The following is a 23,724-nucleotide window of genomic DNA, read 5'->3' as shown; positions in this document are numbered from 1 at the left end:
GCACGTAAAACGCACGCTATAGCTATAAGTATACGTCCCCGTTTTCTGACAGTACTCCACAGTACTCTCGCCCGAAGGTATGACCACCCTGATACTCGGTGTCGGCGTGGGATTATTCATCATCCTCAGTCTGTGGGTGCTGGCCGCGTTGATATTCGTGATATCGCTGCGCGTCGAAAGGAAGATCGGCGCGATCGCGATATTATTCGTGAGCGCGCTCACGATTATCTTGATCAGTGTGCCGCGTGCGTCAGAGAAGCCCGCTCCTGCGAACAACAAGGTATGGTCAGAGAAATTTTTCTTGAAGAATTACATCATCGCGCGATGTATTTTTGCCGTGGATTGCATCCCTTTTTCGACTAATCCGTTTGTCGATCATGCCAGATGCACCGACGACTCCATGTTCGAATTAAACCCCGATTAACTTGATTGACTCGTCGATAATATCTATTTTCTATGAATATTTTCTTAGCATGAATGAAATTATTTATTTTTTACTTGAAAATGGTGATTAGGAAGGATGAATAATGTAGAGAATCTTACTCGGAGAATTTTACTGTTGAATTATCGTCAATTTAACATTTAATTTAATCGAAATTTGACAGAACTCTGAATTGTTTTATTAAATGTAAATTGTTTTCATTAATTTTTTGTTTATAAAAGATAAATAGAAAGGATGAATAATGTATTCAGGGATCTTGGGAGCAATTGTTGAATTAGTTAGTTTAATTGTAATTTACTTGAAATCACCCAAATTGCTTTATTAAATATTAATATATATTATTTTTATTAATAATAATAATAAATTATTGTTTTCATTAATTTTTTGTTTATAAAGAGTAAAGAAAAGATGAATAATGCAATCAGGAATTTTGGGAAATTGGCAACTATCGAATTAGTCGTTTTAGTAATTTTATTTATTTGGAGTTTAGTGGAATTAGCCCATTTGCTTTATTAAGTATTAACATAAATTATTTTTATTTATTTTTTTGTTTCAAAAAGAAGATTAGAAAGAATAAATAATGTAATATAGAATCTTATTGAGAGCAACTGTCAAATTACTGTTATCGTTAAAGTTAATTAGTCAGAGTTTGGTGGTACTCGTAAATTGCTTCATTAATTATTAACATAAATTGCTTCATTAATTATTAACATAAATTGCTTATTAATTAAAATAATTTCTCACAAAAGACATTTTGAAATATAGATATTTTTAAAGTTTTTATTCTTTTACAGTTAATTTTAAAGCTAGATTAAATTATTAAATAAATTGAATTGATTTATTGAATGTTATCGATTATAATTAAAATAGTTAAGATAAAAATAGAACACATGTTGAAGAGGGTCATTTGTATCTTGAAAAAATTATGCAATTGAATATCTAAACATATATCTATTTAAATCTTGTTTTGTAGGTGTACGATCGACTTTTCATTTGGCGCGTAATACTCCTAATTTTTTTACTCATCTCGTCCATAATTTCCTTCGTGGGCTACATCAAGTTCGAATTAGTAGAAGCTGTCAGACCAACCAGGATAGTCAACTGGGTTCTCTAGACATCCTTTTCAGTATGTTCAAAATTAATACTACGTGTGTTATTATCATGATGAAATTGAAATTTATACATAATAATTAAATGTAGTAATAGAGAATATTTCTAACAGATTAAAAAATAAATATAATTGACTATTGTAATAATTTTCTTTTTTAGATACTTTTGCTTGCCAATAAGCATGAAGACGTTCACCATACACAGGATTTAATTTATAGATTTAAAGTTTATCTTTATGTAATACGTAGCCATTGACTATCTTTCATAACTAATACATTAAAAAGAAAGAAAGAAAGAAAAGGAAAACGATGTTGTGTAGTATAAGAAATTGCATGCCGTTTGTGGTGAGACGTATCTCGTTATTTCGCCAGAATAACAAGCGATACGAGATAAATAATAACAGCGAGTTCGTGAACAAGGTGATGAACGGCACTGTGCCAGTTATAGTCAATTTTCATGCGGACTGGTGCGATCCGTGTAAAATACTGACGCCTAAGTTGATAGAACTTATAGAGCCTATGGACAAACTGGACCTAGCTATAGTCGATGTGGAAGAGAATCCCGAACTGGTGCACGTCTTTGAGGTGAAGGCCGTACCTGCGGTGATAGCGATCTCGAACGGCTTGGTCGTAGACAAGTTTATCGGTTTGGTAAATAACGAGATGATAGAGAACCTAATACAAAAGCTGACGCACGATGGACCAATAACTACGGAAAGTAACGATACTAAGTCGTAGTCTCGACAACATAGCGAATCATGTAATACACACTTTATGCTTCCATTTCTCTCTATCAACTAAATGTATTTTCATACTTGTAGAGAGAATGTAACATTTCAAAGCTATTTCGTCCAAGAATTATGGCCTTTTTTTATCTAATCATACTCAAATAAGCATTGTATAGGTAAAAATTTTAGATATACATACATACATATATATATATATATATATATATATATATATATTTATGTTGTAAAATGGCAATATAACGGTAATTTAACGATGAAGCTAATGTATATGTATTAATACTCGTGAATCTGTTGATGTCTAGATTATATATATTAAAATATTTATACTTCTATATAGATATTCTATGATACAGAGCTTGTTCGCGATAGCCTATATTCTTGAATCGACCAAAAAGATGTTAGAGATTCTGCTCGAGATATTTAAAAATATACGAAAGAGGATTCCTATATATATATATATATATCATAGAAGAAATTATTATAGAATCTATTGCAAAACCTGTATGAAACACTTGTGATATATATCTTTTTAGACACGACTTTTCAATATATATTCTCGAGATATAGCTGTGTTCGTATTATCACTTAACGTTTACATAAGTGGCGTGTAAATCTAATAAAATATCACTTGTGACGAGTCGAACCGATAAGGAATTACGTGCAATGATGATGATCAATTTCCAAAGTGATACGAGTTGCGTTACTTTGGACGTATACATATTTTTAAAATACGCTTTATACACATATACATATATATATTTTTCTGATGTGGCTTAATTTCATTTAATAATATAATTAATAATAATAATAATAATGTTCAATAGATAATTTTTGTACGCTAATCTCTTATATTGTACAAAATGTATATATTAATTTCGGTAAGTTATTCGAGAGAGGCTAAAGGACAGTTACTTTAACAACTGAATCGCGCGAAGTGTATCATCGTGGCAGTGCAGCCGAGATAAATCATTATCTAATCAGATTTCAATTTCTCATTTATTGTTGATCATTGTGTACAATCAGTGTGTACGAAAGTACTGTCCATTAAAGATATAGTAGGCCAGAGATATAATAGATTATTCCATGTGACTGGTGAAAGAGCACCTTTTTCTTCCTCTCCCCTCCCCCCTTGCGTCTTTCGGCAGCAAGCGATACGTAAATGTGTTTACCAACAATTAAAGACTAGCTATAATTTTTTTCATCATCAGTCAGGTGTTTTTCAAGACACCATGATAAGGCAATGTTGTGATTTTGTGGTCACTTGCAAAAAATTCTGTTTTTCTTCCTCTTTTTTCTAATTTTTGCCAAATATATGTGTATGTATACGTACACACATACGCACATGCACACGCGCGCGCGCGCGCGCGCACACACACACACACACACACACACACATATACACACACACACATTTTTTTTCTTCTATGCAGCAATGAATGAACGAACGTGCTTCGGATTTATGCAATTTTTGCAAGCAACCCTGCGTTTCTTATTATTTAAATAACCAGTATCTACGTCTCCAACTCGTTTATAACATTTATAGTGTAAACAAATAAAGCAGGAATTGATTTACAGAGATTATATACAAAATTAGAAGAAAAAGAAAAAAACGCGGAAACGATTCGTATAATAATCTTTTAAGGATAATTAACATTACAGACGCTTCGATCATTGCCCGATGGCGTTATATCAATGCATTCACATTTGATACGTAATTTAACGAGACATCGCCATCAAACGTAAATGCACTGTCGACTAACAATCCGGCAATTGCAATTAAGTAATACCAAGCGCAAGTTTTTGAACGGGCACAACGCGTGGGAATTGAACAAGATGACACCGCTGTTTTAACGCACGCGGATATGTCCTGCCAGAGCGCGACTTGTGGCCCCGCAAAAAATTATACGCTCAAATAGAATAGATTCTGGACGCTTCGAGGACGTCTGCGATAATATGCGTGTGTATATCGCGCGACGTATATGTATATTTACAATTTATCTACACTGCTTACCTTTAAAAAAGAGAATCGTAACAAAATCGTAGAAAAACACGAATGATATTTTTATGTACAATTAATTAATCCTATCGATGCCACTTGTTGTTGTACCCGCTGTGTACAATCTATATAACAACACAGCACAGTTTAAAGAGACTTCCACCTCGTTAATATGATACATTATTACATATTTGTAAATAGTATACACTTCTCTACTCTGTAATTCGTTTTTTTCTCTTTTCATCAACCGCCAAAAATATATGTCGCATTTACATTATATAGATCGGCAATTATCGCACTTACATTATAGATTAGTGGAAGAGGAACGCACGCACCCGGACTGCTACCTTCTCTATAGTAACCAATAGTAAATAATCTAGATATATTGGGCAACAAGTAACAACTGCTCCGCGTTCCATAAATGAACTAATATATCATTATAATATACAGTATATATGGTACAACATGATACAATTCAGTTTTTTGCATTGAATAACTTGGCGATTGGCGTTTTTTACCTTCTTATGCAACTCTCACGGGAAATAACAATATATGTATCTGTGACTTACAAGGTGACAAAATATTCTCATATATTTCTTTCTCTCCATTTCTCCTCTCTTTCTGTACAGTCTCTATAATTCTTGCAATATATCTGCCTTTCGCGTCCGAAATGTTCAAGAAGCAGAAACTTTAGCGATTCAATGGCGGTCAAAGATGGAAAAACGGGACGTTAAATCTGAGGGAGGAATATCATCGAATCGTATCTGCAAAACTTGCTATAAGTACAATATCATTAAAAATGAAACGTAATCGGAAGGGTATACGGCGACAACATGCTAAGACACGGACAAAGTAGGAGCAATGCTTCTGTGAAGCAAATGAAAAATATTGCGCGGACTCTCTCTGATAAAAAAAAGAAGAAAAAGAAGAAAAAATATTAAGCGTTGTGACTTGTGATCACATAATAAAACTTGTTAATCGAGATAAGTTAAGGGTCTCACGTGATTGAGCATGTCGTTGATCCGAGTCCCTTCGAGTTACGATCTAATGGCGAGTATTGACTTCGTGGAAGTAGGTAACTAGCATTCGATATTGTTAATATGATACATTTGTTCGTTTGTTAGAGATTAATATCCAGACTTTCGCGTCTCGTCGGTACCGCGCATCTTCGAGCGAGAGCCAGACCACTGCTGTTGGGCTGTAGTTGACGTACATGTGATACCGCAAGTCTGCAGGTCGGCAGAGCAAGCGTACAAAAACGATGACCGTACGGTATCGCTTCTTCCGTTTCGGAGACGTTGTGCTAAACCTCCGCGCCTAGATCTCGCACACCTTGCTCGGCTATCGGCACGTACTTATCCTCGATTTTCACCAACAAGATAACTTTGTCGACGTGCGATCGTCGATTAGGATCGCGATGGTTCGGTGACCAGCGATGAACCACGCAACCCTCCATACCTCTTTCCGGCACCCAATGCTGCCAGCCGGAACGACCACCCTGCTGTCGCATTCTCTCGTCCGGCCATATCACATCTATACGTCGGCCCAGATTGATGGCATCGTATACTTGATTAGGGTCCATAATCTGTTCAAAGAAAACTATTTAATGATTCATGTACATATTAAAAGTATTTTTAATTTCTTTTGTAAATCAATCATAATATTAAATCAGATAACAATTAACGGTTTTTCATTATCTGGTTAATTTATGGTTAGGCTTAATCTGATGTTTTATTCAATAAGCTTCACCTTTGACGTTATTATGGGTGAAGCTCGTAACCATAAGTTAAACAGATAATGAAAAACTAGGCCTAAGAGTATCAAATAATGAAGTTACAACATTTGAATTTTATTAAAACGAGTAAAATAAAATAAAAAAAAGTATCAATAATTCATATTTTTCTTTAAATTCTACATCTAATCGAATTGATATAGATGAGAATAACGTTTCAAACATTGTATATTTAAACAATATTAATTGCAAATCAACTGATGAAAATATAATATAAGCGAAATAAAGGTTCAAATCTTGGTTAAAGTGATATTTTTCGTACTAAATTCTTTACAATTTCTTTATGTTTAATTTACGAAAAAATTAATTTAAAATCGTTGATGATGTATATGATGCATGCAATACTTACACGAACTCTTTGGAAAACTTCCTCTTTTTCCAGTTTACTGGAAAAGCTCGTCTCGCTCTTGGTCTCCATTTTGATATCATTACTACTGAGCAGTCCGGCCAAACTGGCGAGTGTCGAGCTGGTTGGCTTCCCAACGGAAGCTAGTGAACCTCTGTTACCACTGAGAGAGCCCGTATTCGCACGACCGAGAGAACCTCGACCGGTCGAACCACCGATCTGACAACCAGATTCCATTGACTGAGAGCCGGAAGTGTTGTGACCCGATTGAGCATAGCCTATAGATTCAGAAAATTTTATATAAAAACAATATTATACATAAATATGTTGAGATTAACGGTGTATTGCAATAGCATTGATGATCATTAAAAAATATTTATATTATAACAAAAAAAGGATTAAAAGTGTAGAAAGAAATAAAGACTAACTCTTAATCTAAATTATTCTGCAGATACACTTTGCAGAATGATTATTTAATTATACCAAAGTTTTTTTAAAAAACCATTGGCTAAGATATCTTTATTCCATATTTAATATTTAAAAAAATATTACTGCAAGGAATATAAAGATCTGATTATATAATTTTCTATTCCAATTTATTCTAAATTTATCTAAATATTTTAAATTCTTTATCCTGCATTTTATAGACATAGTCTAATTAAATAAGATAGTAATAGAATGGTTCTTCAGAAAATTAATTGAGCATATCATTATAAAAGCAAATAACATTTGTAAATACCAGAATGTATGTTGTACGTAGTCATCGCGTATACCCCATCATTTCCAAAGCCTCCGTCGTCTTGGGGGCCAGTGCCGCCCGAGGAACAACCTTGACCACATCTTCTTCTTATTCTAAAAATAAACAAAGTTGAATTATCAAATTCAGATATAATATTTATTGTGCTATCTAAACCCGAGTTCACGCCATAGATGGTCCGAAGATAAAAAGCACCTTCGCTCGAAATACGCACCTTCTCCATAGTTTTAACACAGTGCTCTTTATGGTGCCAAAAGTCAGTGGTCCTCCGATTATCGAGCATAACTGTTCGTTAGTCTCGCCGTAGCTGGTCGTCAAAGGGGAGACGTAAATCGGATATCCGATTGGCTGATCGCAGGAACTATTAATTATATTCCTCAATGCTTGCTTGGCGTTCTGTATCGAGCCGCGCTCCGGATTTCTATTTCTCAAGTATACCAACTCCTGCTGCTGGCCGGCCCAGAGTCCGCGAACACATTCGCGATTCATTTTGATAACTCGGAAGCTCAGAAAACGTTTGTTAAGCATTATCACTTTGTACTCGTCTATGCCGTCATCGAGTACGTGTCTGAAAATATCGAATATTCATCTTAATTGTTATGCATAACACTTCCGCAATTTCTATTTTGCAAGATACAAACCTGAGCGCCAGTAAACTGGGCGCACCGCTCAGTACAGCATTTCTCCAAAGTGGATCCGCTTCGTGACTGATGACGATGTTCTGATCGTGATTGTCGATAGCCTCGAAAAGCGCTGCCGATTCAACGTACTGTTCCGGACTCATAAAGTGGTCTTGATGCAATTTCAAGGCCATTCGTATTCCCTTCGCGACTACACTGCGTAACAGATCGACATCGTGCAGCACCCATTCATCGCGAACTGATGTTATTCGAAAATCACCTATCACATTGAATATAAATATATATATAATTACTATTCTAAAAAAAAAAGATATTGAATGATACATTGATAATTTCTACAAAGTATAAGTCATATCATACCTTTAAATAACGCGTGCAATCCGTAGAGAAAAAATTCCACGTTTGATAACGTGTTATGAGATGCAGCGCCTAACACGCGTCTTCCCAGCAGACTTAATGAGAGGCACAATGACACGAGATATGAATCGCGTGTTCTATCTAGTGACTAAAAAACAAAATAAATTATGAAATTATTTTCAAAGGAATTACGAATTATACAAACAGATCGCGTTAATGTTACAACCTATCATCTTTTAGTACTTTAATTATTTTAAAATTTATGTCTCTTTCAATATAAATTAACTTCAATTTAGATTTAACTTACTTTTTATTTTTTTTTCTAAAAATTAGAAAAAATATAAAGAGTAAATTAAACCGAGATTAAAGTTAACCTACATCGATAGAAATAGATATTAATATTTTTCAGAGTGGTTTACTTAAATTTTGTAAAAGAATTCCTTGAGAATTCTCGAATTTTCCAGGAATTTTATTTCAGGTAAGATTACAGAATTTTTTAATGTAGCTTGAAATAAATTTATTTTATTATAATGTCTCTTAATCGAACAATCATCAAAAAAAGCTACTTAAATTTTGAATATTAAATTTAGACAAAAAAAAGTAAAAACAAGTAATATAAACTAAATATGACATATAACAATCTGCCCATGTATCTAACTCACCAAAAATATAGTATTCAAAAAGTAATTAAATACGCAATGTGAATTTAGAATGGTGTAGTGTCTCCTATTGTTATTAATTTTTTTTTTAATAAAAATTCGCAAGTCACATGAAAATATATGTATATAGTATACCATACTGAGAATCGATTTTGCATCAGAAAAAATGCAAAAAATGATTAAAGAAATAATTTTATCAGAAAAAGGGATAAAATTTAAATTTAAAAATAAAATTCCATAAATTTTCCTAAGTAATAAAATCTTAAAAAAATTCATTTTAATTAAAAAAATTTTTTGCAAATACAGGTTTTTCAGTTTTTTACATAGTAAACACCCTAATTTTTTCCTTGCAACTAAATAAGATGACTACATCAAGAAATTTAAACTTTTCACGTATCTACTAATAATACTGAAAGTGTAATTATACTTGACGTAATTTATAAAATTATCTTTCGATTTAACTTTAAGTGCTGATACACATAGATAATGCCAAAATTGTAAACTGCAAGTTGTAATTTTAAAGCGACGAAATAATGCAAAGATCACCAATGTATCACCTTATCTTGTTTACCAGCGCAATATTGTATCCAATCAAGGTAAACATTGCAAAAGTTGCTCCGCGTGATACCGCTCGCACGGAAATCAAAGTCCTCGTCGATCTTTACGTTGAAGACGGGATCGAGATCGACGAAGTTCTTGTCGAGTGTCGGTTTCAGTGCGTCGATGATATCCGGATTTTCCAGCCACTGCTTCAACTTGGGCGATTTGACGGCATAGAAGACAATACTTTTGACATAGTAAGTAACCAGTACTTTTCGAAACTCAAAAACCTGCAACATAGAACCCGCCGAGTTGTCGGAGATCGAGTAACCCTCGAGCACGTATTTAGCGCTTGCGACTTCCCAGGCAAGCCAACGTTGGCTGAAGGCCGCGTTCACGCTAAGCACGTTCGACAGATGACCCATTTCGCAGCAACAGCAATTGTCGTTGTCTTCGATACCTTCCGAAATTGCTTCCACCTCAAAGAAAAGAAAAGTTATTGGCATTGAAGTAAAGGAAAAAGAAATTATGCTGAAAATAGCTTCCATATACCTCTCTTTGCTGGCAATATGTTCCTCGGAATTCGAGACCTCTTAACTGGAACGTCACTAGCCCATTACCTAATTGAACTATGTGCACTAAGCAGTTTAGGTAATCCGACGCGAGCAAGAAGCAATCGCCCTGCTCTACGTTTCCCCATCGGCCGAGCGCAAGATCGCCACATAGACTATGTTGGAGGGAGCGCGTGAGTTGCTCGTAAAATATCGAGTTGAGATTGTTGTCGTCGGCGCCCAGATTACGCTCCAAATGCGAAGACATACGCGTGTTCGAGTGATCGACCCTTCTGGTCTTGTAGTCCCTCTCCCAGAACTTGACTGGCCGCACGTAGGACGAGATGAAGATCGCGCTACCCAGCAGCGGATTCAGGGGCGTGCTAAGCATTGCCGAGATACCGGCTTGAAGGAAGAGCATCGCGGAATGTGGCACGGAGAAGGGCTGGGCGAACGCATGGAACGCGCTACCCCAGGTGATTTGCCAGGGCGCGATGTACGTGACGACGAAACGGATTTTGAGCAGCAGCTCGTAGATCTTCGCGAATGCGATCCCCGTGACGAAGTAATCCACCAGGAAGGTCTCGCTCAAGTTGCTGAAATCAAGTTGGAAGAAGAGCACTGCGAAAACGAGAACGAGGTAGCGGGTGGACGGGTCCGAGTACGCTGATCTGAGCGACTTGAGGCCACACACGACGACGATGAGCGCGCCTACGTTCTCGCCAAACTTGTCGGCAATCTTTGACGAACATTCCGTGAGTGCGCCCAGGAAGACGACCGGATAGAGCACGTTTCGTTCCAGAAAACACAGGCACACGTAGGCCTTCTCGAACCACATTATCCTCACTGGTTCGCGTACTTCGAATTGCGCGTGCTCGTGACTGCGCAGTACCGGTCGCGAAAGGCACAGCCACGGTAGCTGCTTGCGCAGCTGCGGCACGATGTAGTGTAGCAAAAAGCCCAAGCAGCTCACAATACTCCAGAGTACCGGATTGAGCTCCGGTTGTAAGGCGGTAAACACTGTCGTACGATGAATCCCGAAAGACAAGGTGCCGATTACCGCGCACACAATCAGATCGTTCTTTAATCTGGAGTTCACCGTCGAACGTAACTTCTCTGGCAGAGGGTCCACCAGCTCGGTGTCCGACATCTGCTCGCCCACCTTGATCTTCACGTCTTTCTTCCTGCCGGACGTTTTGCTCTTGGTCTCTTTGTAAGTCGTGGCCATATTGTCGGGCTGTGAGGACGATGTATTTTCAATAATTTTTGCTTCTTTCTCCTCCGTGTATCTGTCACCTATCTCCGGCGGCCATAAATTCGCTTTGAGGATGTCCCATATTACGGAGGGATCCGAGGATGATCGGCTCAGATGATAAGATATTGCGACGAGCAGACCGACAAATATGGAGAATAAGATGTGCTGCGAGGACTTGGGTTCGAGAAGAGCGCCGTAGGCGAATCCATAGAGGATGAGAACCGCGATCACGCTGCGGCACAAACAATACACTGATGACACCAGACTTGTGGTCGCGTTGCCGCCAAACAGATGAATGTCCAGGTGTTCGCAGACGTACATCAGAAATGTATTGATTTGCGGAAATAGTCCTAACGAGAATACGATCGGAAAACACAGCAGAAATATCAGTAGAACGTTTCGAACTTGCAGTATGAGATCGTAATCGGCGACGCGCAATCCGTATACCCGAAAGTCGGACGACTTGAAGTTTCTAAGCGTCTCGTTGAGAATCAAAATCAGACTCGAGCACAAGATATAATACGCGGGCCTGGAGAACACTATAACGCGATTGAAGCCGTGTGTGGGTGACGCGGCATCGGGCTGGACCGACTTGAGCAGCGAGTACTGGCATCCGGCTGTCACGAAGCAGAATATGAACGCGAAGATGTCCCGGTAGAAACCCTGTTGAAGCAGTAGAAGACCCAGGCCTGCAACTGCGCCCGCTAGAAATGTGGAAACGATGGTTTCAAGTACGGTCAGATTGCGATCGAGTAAAGCTAATAGGGCGAGACGGTCAAAACGTATTTTAATGTGTGGCAGTCTGCCGATCTTGCACTTATAATAGTGTCTAGTTTGCTTGGGCTTAGAATCAGAGCCGTCTAAACCATCGACGAAGCGATTCCACGACAGACTGGTGTTTATGTCGGGTTCTTGATGCGTTGGCAATGTCAATACTGGCATGCGTCCATTGAGATCCGATTGATACTGATTCAGATGCAGATTGCCCAGGAGATTCTGCAGCCTGCGATTCCGGTCCGCCATCGAGTCTGAGCGTGCGATCAGCGTATGATGGAACGGCTCGCGCTCCGAATTTTCGCCGAGGGTGCACTGATTCGAGCTACCCGTGTTCGAAGAGATCAAATTCGAAGGCGGTGAACTTTGCGTCTTGGTCTGATTGCTCGCTGGGCTTGACAGCACCGGTGGCGTGTCGATTATTACCGTCAGTCCAGCGGAATTAAGCGACAAGCTACTATAACTGTTACTGAGCGAGTCTGCAAGCTCCCAATTCGCGTCGTAATGTATACTCTGGTTGATTTGCTGGCGCAGCAACGTATTCAATAACTTTTCGTTGTGCGGATTGGTGGGTATCTGTGCTGCCGTCGCCGCGGCTGCGGCGGCCATGTCCAAACCTTTTTCATCGAACGTGTAAGCCAACCAGTGGCCGTTATCGTCACGAAAGTAGTGTACCGCTCCTTCCGAGGTGTCATTCTGATTGGTAGCTAAGTGACACTCGCCACTCGAAATTAAGCCGAACAGCGCGGTTAACGGCACAACATTATCGTCACGATTAGCGATGTTGCGTGACCGAACGCGGTGAGTTCGGTTGGACCGTTTTAGTCGACCGTACCTGGTCCGAAAGTGTCGCTTCTCGGAATTGCGACTGAGTCGCAAGTCGGACGATGCGGTACTCGACTGACCGGGCAGATCTCGACCAGAGTTGTTTAGTAACGCGGCCAGCAACGGAGACGCCGGATTCGGCAGCAACGTGCTTAATTCGTGATTTGAACCGCTTGTTTGCTCAAATTTGGTACTATCCCGCCTCCTAGTCCTCTCCCGTCGTACTTCGATGTAACGTTTAAGATTCTCTCGCGGCTGCTGCTCAACGCTCGACACAATACTGTCGTCCGCGACGTCCGACGACGTGGGTTTTGGACGGCTCTGCTTGGGAATCGCTCCCTGGTGACGCTTAGTGGTGTTGTCCACCTCGAGCTGCGGCAGCAAATTCCGTTTCACCTCGTTCTCGATGCTGAGGGTCGTTGTACTGGACGATCCCGAATCGGGCTCTTTAGAATGAAGATCTACACAAATTAGCATATATGATCGTAATTATTGCCTTCGTTGATTTTACAATTTACGATCGACGTTAGAGGATCGATCGTCTCTGAATTCTATTCGTGAAGATCGCATTGTGAGAATTGAGAATCATGCGCGAAGCTGCGTGAAGCGTTAAATGTGCGATATGCTCATCTGCCAAACATATGTCGTGTATTAAAGTGTTCCTTGACTCGACAGTGATCTCCCCAACGCGATTGTAGAACCCTAACTTTATAGTGCGTCCAACTTACAATCTGTACTAGCCGTCTGTAGGCTTTCTGACGTATCCGTATCATCGGAGCGAGTGAAAGTCCAAAATACTGGCAGCACGAATTAGAAAAAAACGTAACAATATAAGCTTGCAAATAGCGAAAAATAATTCCAAACCACAGATCACTTTTTACCTAAAAAAAAAATCAATACGTTTCTTGCTAAACTTACTCTTACTTGTCCATGGTTCCACAGAGCAATCCCCGCTCTCGAACAGCCAATCTATTCCAACTATGCTCCCCGAATTGAGTGGATCGTCTTGAACGTTTTTAGATTTATCTCGTCGTTTCTCCTTACTTTTCTCACCGTCCGAAAACTCATGGTTGTTCTGATTAGCGTTGCTGTATCTTCTTTTTACTCCTCTAGACTTTGACTCTTCTATTAAAGCATCTCGAGAATTAGCTGAATTGTTATCTATTCCATTATCGTCGTTAAACCTGGAAGATAACATAATAATATAAATAAGATTATATTGAGATATTTAATGAGAGAGAACATTAAAACATTATATTTAATAGTATATATTAATACCTCGAAAATCTATCTTCAAATCTGCCAGCGCTGAGACTTCTGTCTCGATTAGATGTAGCGCTCGCATCGTTTATGTTTTTCCGCGTCAGCAATGGACTGTAGGAATCGCACAAGCTAAACTCTTCTGAACTCTCATTGGCGAATTGCTCATCGCTCTGTTCCGCTATCGGATAAACTATTTCGGATCCGAAACTAAGATACGGTAAGAGCTGTAGCTGGTTTCTCTTCAATGTGTTTTGCGGTAAAACCTTCAACATTTATTTTTATTCAGAAATTGTAAATATGCAACTTTCGTGGAAAAATATTTGTCAGAAAATACATATTTCGTGGAATAATTTTGCTCGTACCTTTTTGGTATTAATCGTCTCGAGGCTTTGAGGATGAAGAGGCAGGTTATTGTCATCGGTGCTGCTTATATTTTTACTAGTAGCGCCAATTATTTCAAGACTTTGCGGATGTATCAGTTGCTGGTGCGGTTTCTTGGTAATAACCTTAGAATTAAAAATATAATGTTTTTTTTTAAATATAATGCTTACTAAAAATAAGGCGATTAAAAGGGGAAGGTCATGTAAAAATCGATTTTTTTTTATTGCATATATATGTACTAAAACATTTCAAGAATTCAAATTTCAAGTCCTCATATTGAAAATCGACATATTAATCCTGCAGACAAGTTCATACGTGCGCGTCCAATAGATAGTCACGCGCGTTTCAAACTTTAAACGCGTTTTTTTCGAAACTACGTTTTTCGAAATGGCATGCAATATAACTGAAAAAATATTCGATCAATAACTGAAACAATGCATGTTTATTTTTCACTAAATTCTCCACCGCAAGTACCTATAAAACTTCTAAAAATAACTATCCGAACTATTTTTTTCACATAATAAAAATGAAAATTTTATGTGAAAATTCGACAAAACTGCATTGAATTTTTATTTTACTATTGGACTTAGGTTCTTTCGATATTTGTGCAATTTTATTAAAAAGACAAATTCGTTTGATTTTTTTATTTCAGAATGAAATAAAAAATGCTACATTGCACACCATTTGACCCCCTCGAAAACCAGGACTTGGAGAGCGAGCGTCATTACGCCGCTATATTTGAACTAATTTGGTTTAACAAATTTTTTTCTACATCTACAAATTATAAGAAATATGTGAGAAAAGTTATGGACAGTTCATTAAAAGTCTTGTGCCGCAAAAAAAATTCATGAAAATCAGCTTTTTTTCGGCCGATTACGTGACCTTCCCCCCCTTAAGACTATAAAAATATTATTTACATTCAGTTATTAAGATGATAACACCGCTATCATCCCAATAGTCGCTGAACATTGCCATCAATTATTTAAAAAAAAGTATTAAAATAAAAAGATTTCAAAATAAATTGCAAATTAATATTTTTTTAATCTATTTTTTATATAGAATTGATATTAAATATTTTATTAGTTAAAAATGTAATTATATTAAAAATATAATTAGTGTAGTATGATATTAATTACTATATTCAATTCAGTTTACATAGAATAAAAACGTCCAAACGTTTCAACTCATTTTTTAGCCATTTTCAACGTTAAGAGGTCAAGGAAACGGTCACGCATAACTTCATATGATGATGACTATTCTTTTAAGTATTTGTGCCTAGAATGCATCGTTCATACAATGGTTGTATAGTTGCGTGCAATCACGTGACAGCAAGTCGATAATGACCACAAGAAATTAAAAAAGTACATATAACATAAATAACAGTTTATTTTAGTAGTAATTGTCCGGTAAAGGCGGTAAATTAATTAGTCAAATAGAAATAAATAAGTTAATTAAAAAGCAAAAAGTTATTTGATTCAAATTTAAAACTGTAACGGTATTAATATATAAAATATTAATTTTACATATAATGCTTATTTAACTTAAACCGTGAATGTCTATTAATTGATTAATTTTTATTCAAAGGGTTATTTTTGATTAAACATCATTATTAAATTTACCGAACAGCTACTATTAAAATACGCGGCCATTTATTTTACATGCATTTCTCCAATTTCTTGTGGTTTTTGTTATCGACTTGTTATCACGCGACTATGCATTGTGCGAATGACGCATCTCAGATATAAATATTTGAAGATGGTCATCACTATAAGAAGTTATGTGTAAACGTTTGCTTTCTTGACTTTTAAAATGACAAAAATAATTTAGATGTTTTTATTTAATGTAAATTTGAACTAAATATAAGAATTAATATTACACTGTATTAATTAATTTATACATTATAGCAATTTTATTTGCCCTTAAGGTTTGTTATTTTTTTTATCAAGTGTTGTTCGATTGCTTTATTTTAATTATATCAAGTTCTTTTTATGTGAAATGTAGGGAGGTCTAAATTGTGATATTTTTTGTAATAAAGTTCCTTGTGATAAGTTCTTTTAAGATATTTATTAGTATCATTAATAAATAGAGATGTTTATTAGTATAAGTGTTATTAAATCAATTATCAATTTTTAATATTGTAATGTTACTATTCTGATTCAATTTAAGAACCATGTTTCAAGATCAAAAGTAACGGAGCGTAGTTTCAAAAACTAAAAAATATGTAAAAAAAACCTTATAAGAAATATTATTGAGCACTAAGATTCTGTTATAATTGTTCATTAACCTTTTCTTGATTTTAATTGTGCTATATATAGCATAATCTCATATTAAGCTGATTCTTAAAGCAAATTACCAAATTTTTTTTTATAAAAAAATAATTTTGACTTTACAGAATTTTCAAATTCTTTTACATAATTAAAGAACGCTAAAAAATAAAGAAGGCAAAGGACAATTTATGCTAATAACGAAAACATTCTTTTCTAATTAAAGCATTTTTTAAGTTGTTTCTGTTTGCTCATTAATTGGTTCATTCAATTTCTTATTTATTAATTGACTAATGCAGTGGCCCTATAAAATTTATAATTATGAGATCTACCTCTAATGATTGCGGATGAGACGAGATCTTATTGTTGTCCGTATCCCCCTTCTTCGATATGATTTCTAAGCTCTGTGGATGATCGTTCGTCAAGCGTGCCTTTGATACGGAATTGGAATTGAGTCTGCGAACGCTTCGATTGAGCATCCAGTATGGATAATCATCGCCGATGTGACGATGATTCGTCAATTCTAACGAGCTAGTCTGTTTTATCTGACTCTCGGATCCTGTTTTACCAAGATTGCTCTGTTTCGAATGTCGATTTCTAGATTCCTCGGACGAATGCCGGCACAGTTTACGCGGTCGATCTTCCTCCGCTATCACCACACACTTTTGCCGTTTCAATTTCCATTCTACATATAGAAACATTAACATTACTAGTTATTTTTCTATTTTAATTTCTCTTGATACAATATTAGATATAGTTGAGAATATTTAATTACCATTTATAATATTCTTAGAACGTGGCTCGTGGTATTGTGCAGAAACTAATTCAGCTTCATGCACGTTAATGCTGGTTATCATTGGTTTACTAAGCTGCTGCGCTTCTTCTGAACTTTCCGAACTGTTTTTCCTGTGTATTTCCACCTTCAAATCTATAGTCGAGCTAGCTTTATCCCGAGTGTATTCAGACGTTATGCTATCCGCGTCGGAATTCTGTATATTTGGTTCAATAAACGAGTTACGTGAAGAACATTCTACAGGTGGTGTGTCCGTTTTACCTAGAGACAGATTATGAAAAATATATAGCAAAAAGTTGAAACAAAATGATATATAAACACTGTAAATTATATAATAATAAGAAGTGCAAACTTATACAAAAAATATTAATGTTTAAAAATTAGATGTGAGAATTTTTATATTAAATGGAATAAAATATTGTCCTCTCATAATAATTCTATTAGTAATATTGAATTTATATTAAAGTCAATTACTTGATAGAAAAAATATATAAATTAACATAATTAATATAATTATGTATATAGATATAAATAAATTAAAGAAGTTATTCTTTACAAATTTTCTTAAGTAGAATTTATTGATTATTTTATAAGGTGTCACATGGTTTTGTATAATAGGTGTTAATTCATAATCCATGATCTCAATTCTTAGCTTACATATATTCAAATTTAATACAAAGTTGAACAGCTTGCAAGCAAAAAAAATTATAAAATAAATGATATTTCATTTAAAGAATCCATATTTCAAAGAACTCCAGAATATAAAAATTTCAAGAACACAAAGTAGACTTTCAAGAAAATTTAATTACATTAGTCTCTTTGATTATTTCAAGAAATTAATAAGCTTATTTAATAAGCTTATAATAGATGTATTACTTTTTTATAATCAAATTATGACATTGAGTCAATTTGTTATTAAATTGAATGCAACATACCATTCAAAACCTGCAACTCTATGCCATGACCAGTCTGATCTTGCGACTGTTCCCTAGATTTGTTGTGTGTGCCCGCCCATTTCTTTTCGCCCTCCGACTTCTGCTGGCTGATGGTTTGATTGGGCTCCTCCAGGCATTCCGTGGTATCATATACGCAGTGCAGAGCATGATTCACACATTTTATCGTTCCGAAAACGGCGATGAATGACGAACAGTACGCCAACCAGACGTACAACGTAGGAGGAAAATACTGAAACATGAAACTCTCCTTGAAACAGACCTGCCGGAGAGTCCCCTCTTTCGCGACTGCTGTGAAAGGAAAAGCGACGGGGTTTCTCGTTAACGGAAGGAAGTGGAAAATTTGCGTAAACATTAGAGAAGTGTCTTAAATAACTGCGGGTTGATAATCGACCGTTTACTTTCGAAAGCAGCACGGATTCAACGAGTCTCGCGAGTACAACAAAACACGACGAATTTCCATTAGAAGTCAACGTGGTCAAGGATGTCGATTTTTTAATAGGGTTCCACGGGAACAGGTCAACTCCAGGCGGCTTTCAAAATAAATGCTGAACGCGTGATGTGCGTGGAGAGGAGAGGAACGTTTGCTTTCTCTTCTTTTTTTTTTCTTTTTGTTACCAGGTAGATCGTGAACGGCAGGCAGAGCAGGAACAGCCAGACGTAGAGGTGAAACGTGTTGGAGAAAACGTCGAGATGCGGATCGTAAAACCAGCCGCCCGTCAGGCTCGCCCAGACGCCCTGTCTCAGGATCTCCAGCGTTTGCGAACCCATGCTCCCAGTGGCCGAGGTAACCGAACTGCCTCACCATCTTCCCATAACGTCCTTAGCGCCCGACAATCCTGTCCGCAATCGCGCACGATGCCGTCAGCTGCTCCACGACACGGCCGGACGCGCGACGTACGGCGAGACGACGTAGCATCTTATTTTGTGTTCCCGTTAAATCGATGGATCTGGCGCACACACGACTCGGTCGAGGGCCACCGCACCACCACAGATGCACCTGGCCGTCGGAGCTCGGACTGCTCGGAGCCTGGAGCGAAGGAAGGAACGTGGAACGGACGAGACGTCACAGCGACGTCTTCGACGACTCACTTATGCGAGGTATCACTTGTGCACTCACTCTAGGCAACTACTGTTTATCTGCGAATGGTCGTGGATGATAAAACAAATTTTTATGCATTACCGACGTAGAGATCTGGCAAATGTTTTTAGCGGCTGTCGGTAAAACAACATAGACATTCTTATGTATGAGATTGACGTATATAGGGGAAAGTAGGTAAATTGCACGCACCTAATGGAAATTTATCGCAGTGAAGTGATTTTTAAAGTTGAAATTGATACGAGTACAGAAATAGAAACTTTAAACATTTTTTTATCATTATGTATTGTCATATTGAACAATTTTTTATTTGATAATGCTATATTCAGCAAAAAGAAGCAAGTGGTTAAACGAAAAAATTTCTCGGGCCTTGGGTAATTGTACGTGCGGTTGGATAAATGGACGCGGAGGAAAAATGAGGTTATAGCCCATTCTTTTAACTACACTACACTGCACTACACTGTACTAGTGGCACTATAGTTGATCTCACGTGGTCTCACGCCTTTCAAGATGGATGCGTAAAATTGTCGACGGCGGACTTGATTTGATAAATAAACAATTACTGGATGACTATTTAATTAAATTTAATAAACAATAGCTCAAAGAACGCAGGAAAAAACGTACTTTTGTTAGGTATAACAAAATTAAACGAATAAAGTAAAAATACAGACTTATTGCCTTATTTTCTGAACGCCAAAATCGCAAGAAAAATCATGATTTTACTTTTTCTTATTTTTTAAATTAACTACGTTTTTAAATGATATAACGTATATATGGTTATATATTTAAAAAATGCCTTCAGCCTACAAATATCGTCGTGATATAAGTTTTATTCATCGGGAAGGTGCCAAACCACGAAGCGTACAATTACCCAGTGCGTACAATAACCCTACTTTCCCCTACACACCTTATTAATTATTAATTTCTGATCTATCAACATCAAAAATCCTAGTATAAACATGTTCCGTAACTGAATACTTACATGAGAAATTATTATTAATCTTAAATATTTTCTTTATAACTTTAAAATTGTAATTAAATATTCAAAGATACCTATTTATAAAGTAGGTTTATTTTAAATATTATATAATTTAACATTAAAAAAAGAAATTTGTTACACAACCAGGTTGGAATTTATTTTTGTAACATTTTGTAATGTATTTGTTAAGATATTTTTTATATTTATTTTATAAACATAATATATGAACAAATATATTAAGAATAAACTTTAGGACATTAAAGACAAGCATTTTATATTACCTGTATATCAATTTATTTAAATATTTTACAAATTTTTATTATTTTCGGAGTAATTAAAAAATTGTTCATTTTTTAATATATATTAAGGTAAATGTCCCAATGTTTGACAAGTTCTTATACCACTTACATGGAAACTCATTTTTTTTATAATATTAAAATTTAATTGTAATTTTTAAATAATTTAAGATATAAGGTATAAGTTATAATAAAAATTAATGTTAAGAAAATTTTGTTGTACAAGTAGATTAAAGTTTACATTTTAATAACGTTTATAAATTTTTTTAAGAATTATTATGTATTTGTCCAAATGTTGTTAAATTGGGTATTGGTTTATTCAGATAATGTATAAGTTTTTATTATTCAAAAACGAAATAAAGTATCAGAAGAATATAATTGAATAAGAAGTGGCACTTACTAAACTTTTAAAAATTAACAGAAGTATATAATTAAATAAGTTATTAATTAAAATCACAATGCTGTAACAATTTTTGCAATATTAATTATAAAATTTTTAATCAAAATAATTTAAATTTTTAATAATTGACGCGCGTACGAAGTATCATGGGAATATGATTAAATAAGAAATAGCATAAATTGAAATTTTAAGAATTATTTTAAAAATTCTCAAAATTTTATACACACACAGACACAAAACATACATAAAAAAATTAGAATATTTCTAATATAATAGTATATAATATGTAGTTTTATTTATGGATAAACTTTCTTGCGACGGTTTCAATGTTCGTCATACACTTCGTATTATACTGAAAGTCCTCTCACATGCGATGTTCAATAGATAATCGAATCTGAAACAAGAATAATAAAAATTTATTTCTATGTGCAAATAAAAGTTATTGACATTAATTTCTGAGAAACAAACTTTTATGCATTATTAAAATTCTATTTAATAATATAGTAAAATACTGTAAAAAATTAACAAAAATATAATTATTAAAAGATCCTAAAATACTACTTATATTTTTCTTATATTAACATTACTCTCAGTGAAAATTCACTCGTATAATTAAGAATTTTTACAAAAAATACACTAAAAGAAAAATTTTGTAACTGTAATTGCATGATAAAATAATTATGATTAGGAACTCCATTTTTACAATTATTACTTCTATAATGTTAGTAATAAAACAATCTTATATATGTTTATAGTTTATTAACTATAAACTATAAACTTTACTATGCAAAAGTTTACTATAAATTATAATAATTTCAAATATTAATATAGCAATAGATTAAGATATGAACGGGGGATAAAAATAAAATTAACATTTTTATGTAGTAAACGTAATCATAATTATAGTAAATATAACTATTTTTTTGTTTGCTTATTATTTACGTAGTATTAACTAATAACTATAATTTGCATAATTAAAATAATTATAAATATATAGTTAACATTAAAAATAATTATTAATTAAATTATGGTAATTGTGTAACCATTTTTTTTCCTTTTATTAATAATTTAAATAAGTTAAAAAAATGTTTCTATTTTTTAATGTCTATTTTTTTATAGGTTACAAAATTAGAATAACTAAACTTTATTTTAATGTAAAAAATCTTATTAAATGTTACTATAAGCTATCAAAATTTTAATAACAAAAAACTGTACTAAATTTGAATTAGTGTTTGAGCGAAAATTCACTTACATTCGAAAATTCGAAGTAACATTCTAAGACGAATATAAATCAAAGAATAATAAATCTTTTTTAGTAAATAATGGCATTTCGATCAAAATTATTGCCAATAAGTCGAGTTAAAGATTTAATCTATTAAATTTAACTCAGAGTAAAATTACTCAAGTAGCAAAATATCGTCTATTTGACGTTCATTTATGACGAATCTAACAAATCTTAGTATTAAACATGACATTCAAACAAAATATAGATTTATAATATAAATTCGTCAAAATACAGATTTATAAACGTAACGTCATATTCTGTTTTGTTTGATCTAATGCTAACTCTAATTACGTTCGTGCTACTTAGTCGCTCAGTGAGCAGTTGTACTGAATACTTATTAGCAGAGTTAGTATGCGTTTATGCGCAAAATATATAATCTGTATAAATATAAATAATCATTACATGTATACTATGATTTACATGTCATTTATATAAACAATAATCCATCATAGATTCAGATTTTATTAAAAATACTGAAAATTAAATTGAGTTTTTTATTTTTTATTTATATTATATAATATTATATAATCTAATTTTTATTTTATCAACACCGTTAAAGTCAGATATATTAACTCTCTGTGGCCTAACCGGGATTTAAAGATCCAGACATATTTTCAATTTTTAATTATTCTGTTCCTGGTGCGAAAAAAGTGAAAAACGTTTCAGGTTTCAGATTAAATAATTGTGAAATCGTATTTTGGAAAATTGGAAGAATGTACCAAATTTTTCAAATTTTTTAGAACTCAAAAATCCTGTCAAAAACAGTACCCGGTTAAACTAGGAAAGCAGCAAAAAAAAAAGTTAGATTACAGAGTTAACAATCTTATAACTTACTTTTTTTCTGTATTGTTATTCAACTTACAATAATGTATATTGCTTGTAATTGTCTACATGAAAAAGATTCGTGTAAATATAATAGTGTAAACAACGCGTAAATAATCCATGTAAACATAATCTTGAAATTTATAGTACAACCCTGCTTATTAGTGATCAAATTGGTCACTAATGTTATTAATATGTTGTCGATTGGAGTAAATCATCTCTGAAATTATTAATTAGTAAAAGGTGTAATGTAAATACGTCTTAGGATGGATAAATAAAGGATGTCATAGAGTAAAAAAAATGACGTCATTATTACATTTTGAATAGGTAACACGACGTCAATAATCTAAGATGAACTATAACGTCAAAAGGACGACAGCTACCTGTAGTAAGTGG

The 23,724-nt window shown here is 34.7% G+C and overlaps 2 protein-coding genes across 5 annotated transcripts; one reads left to right on the top strand and one right to left on the bottom strand.

The window, feature by feature from the left end:
* Window positions 1-1,422: 1,422 nt before the first annotated feature.
* On the top strand, window positions 1,423-3,367 carry LOC105204595 (thioredoxin, mitochondrial). Its single transcript, XM_011173732.3, has 2 exons — window positions 1,423-1,568; window positions 1,712-3,367. The coding sequence occupies exon 2, from the start codon at window positions 1,861-1,863 to the stop codon at window positions 2,287-2,289; it is 429 nt and encodes a 142-aa protein (XP_011172034.1). The 5' UTR covers window positions 1,423-1,568; window positions 1,712-1,860; the 3' UTR covers window positions 2,290-3,367.
* Window positions 3,278-19,692, bottom strand: LOC105204594 (pecanex-like protein 1). 4 transcript variants are annotated; one of them, XM_026132099.2, is made up of 16 exons: window positions 19,066-19,692; window positions 18,430-18,679; window positions 17,477-17,755; window positions 17,034-17,386; window positions 14,419-14,562; window positions 14,072-14,319; window positions 13,712-13,977; window positions 13,522-13,590; window positions 9,941-13,254; window positions 9,406-9,867; window positions 8,193-8,337; window positions 7,833-8,091; window positions 7,406-7,759; window positions 7,174-7,286; window positions 6,438-6,712; window positions 3,278-5,881 (listed from the first exon to the last, which is right to left on the bottom strand). In XM_026132099.2, the coding sequence occupies exons 1-16, from the start codon at window positions 19,216-19,218 to the stop codon at window positions 5,600-5,602; spliced, it is 6,966 nt and encodes a 2,321-aa protein (XP_025987884.1). In that variant the 5' UTR covers window positions 19,219-19,692; the 3' UTR covers window positions 3,278-5,599. The 4 variants fall into 4 exon arrangements, with proteins under 4 accessions (XP_025987884.1, XP_025987885.1, XP_025987886.1 ...); XM_026132100.2 differs by having other exon boundaries at window positions 13,718-13,977; XM_026132101.2 differs by lacking the exon at window positions 13,522-13,590 and having other exon boundaries at window positions 13,718-13,977; window positions 19,066-19,691.
* Window positions 19,693-23,724: the final 4,032 nt, after the last annotated feature.

Source organism: Solenopsis invicta, chromosome 3 (genome assembly GCF_016802725.1).
Source record: "Solenopsis invicta isolate M01_SB chromosome 3, UNIL_Sinv_3.0, whole genome shotgun sequence".
Taxonomy (NCBI): domain Eukaryota; kingdom Metazoa; phylum Arthropoda; class Insecta; order Hymenoptera; family Formicidae; genus Solenopsis; species Solenopsis invicta.
Note: the sequence above shows the minus strand (reverse complement) of the source record. Positions and strands in the feature narration are given on the sequence as shown.

Excerpts from the sequence above, each read along its gene's own strand:
- LOC105204595 (XM_011173732.3), top strand. The coding sequence starts at position 1,861 with ATGTTGTGTAGTATAAGAAATTGCATGCCGTTTGTGGTGAGACGTATC.
- LOC105204594 (XM_026132099.2), bottom strand. The coding sequence starts at position 19,218 with ATGGGTTCGCAAACGCTGGAGATCCTGAGACAGGGCGTCTGGGCGAGC. Across the intron at positions 13,978-14,071 it reads TTTGAAGATAGATTTTCGAG|GTTTAACGACGATAATGGAA; the intron begins GTATTAATATAT and ends GTTATCTTCCAG. Across the intron at positions 13,591-13,711 it reads GGAACCATGGACAAGTAAGA|TATTTTGGACTTTCACTCGC; the intron begins GTAAGTTTAGCA and ends TCGTGCTGCCAG.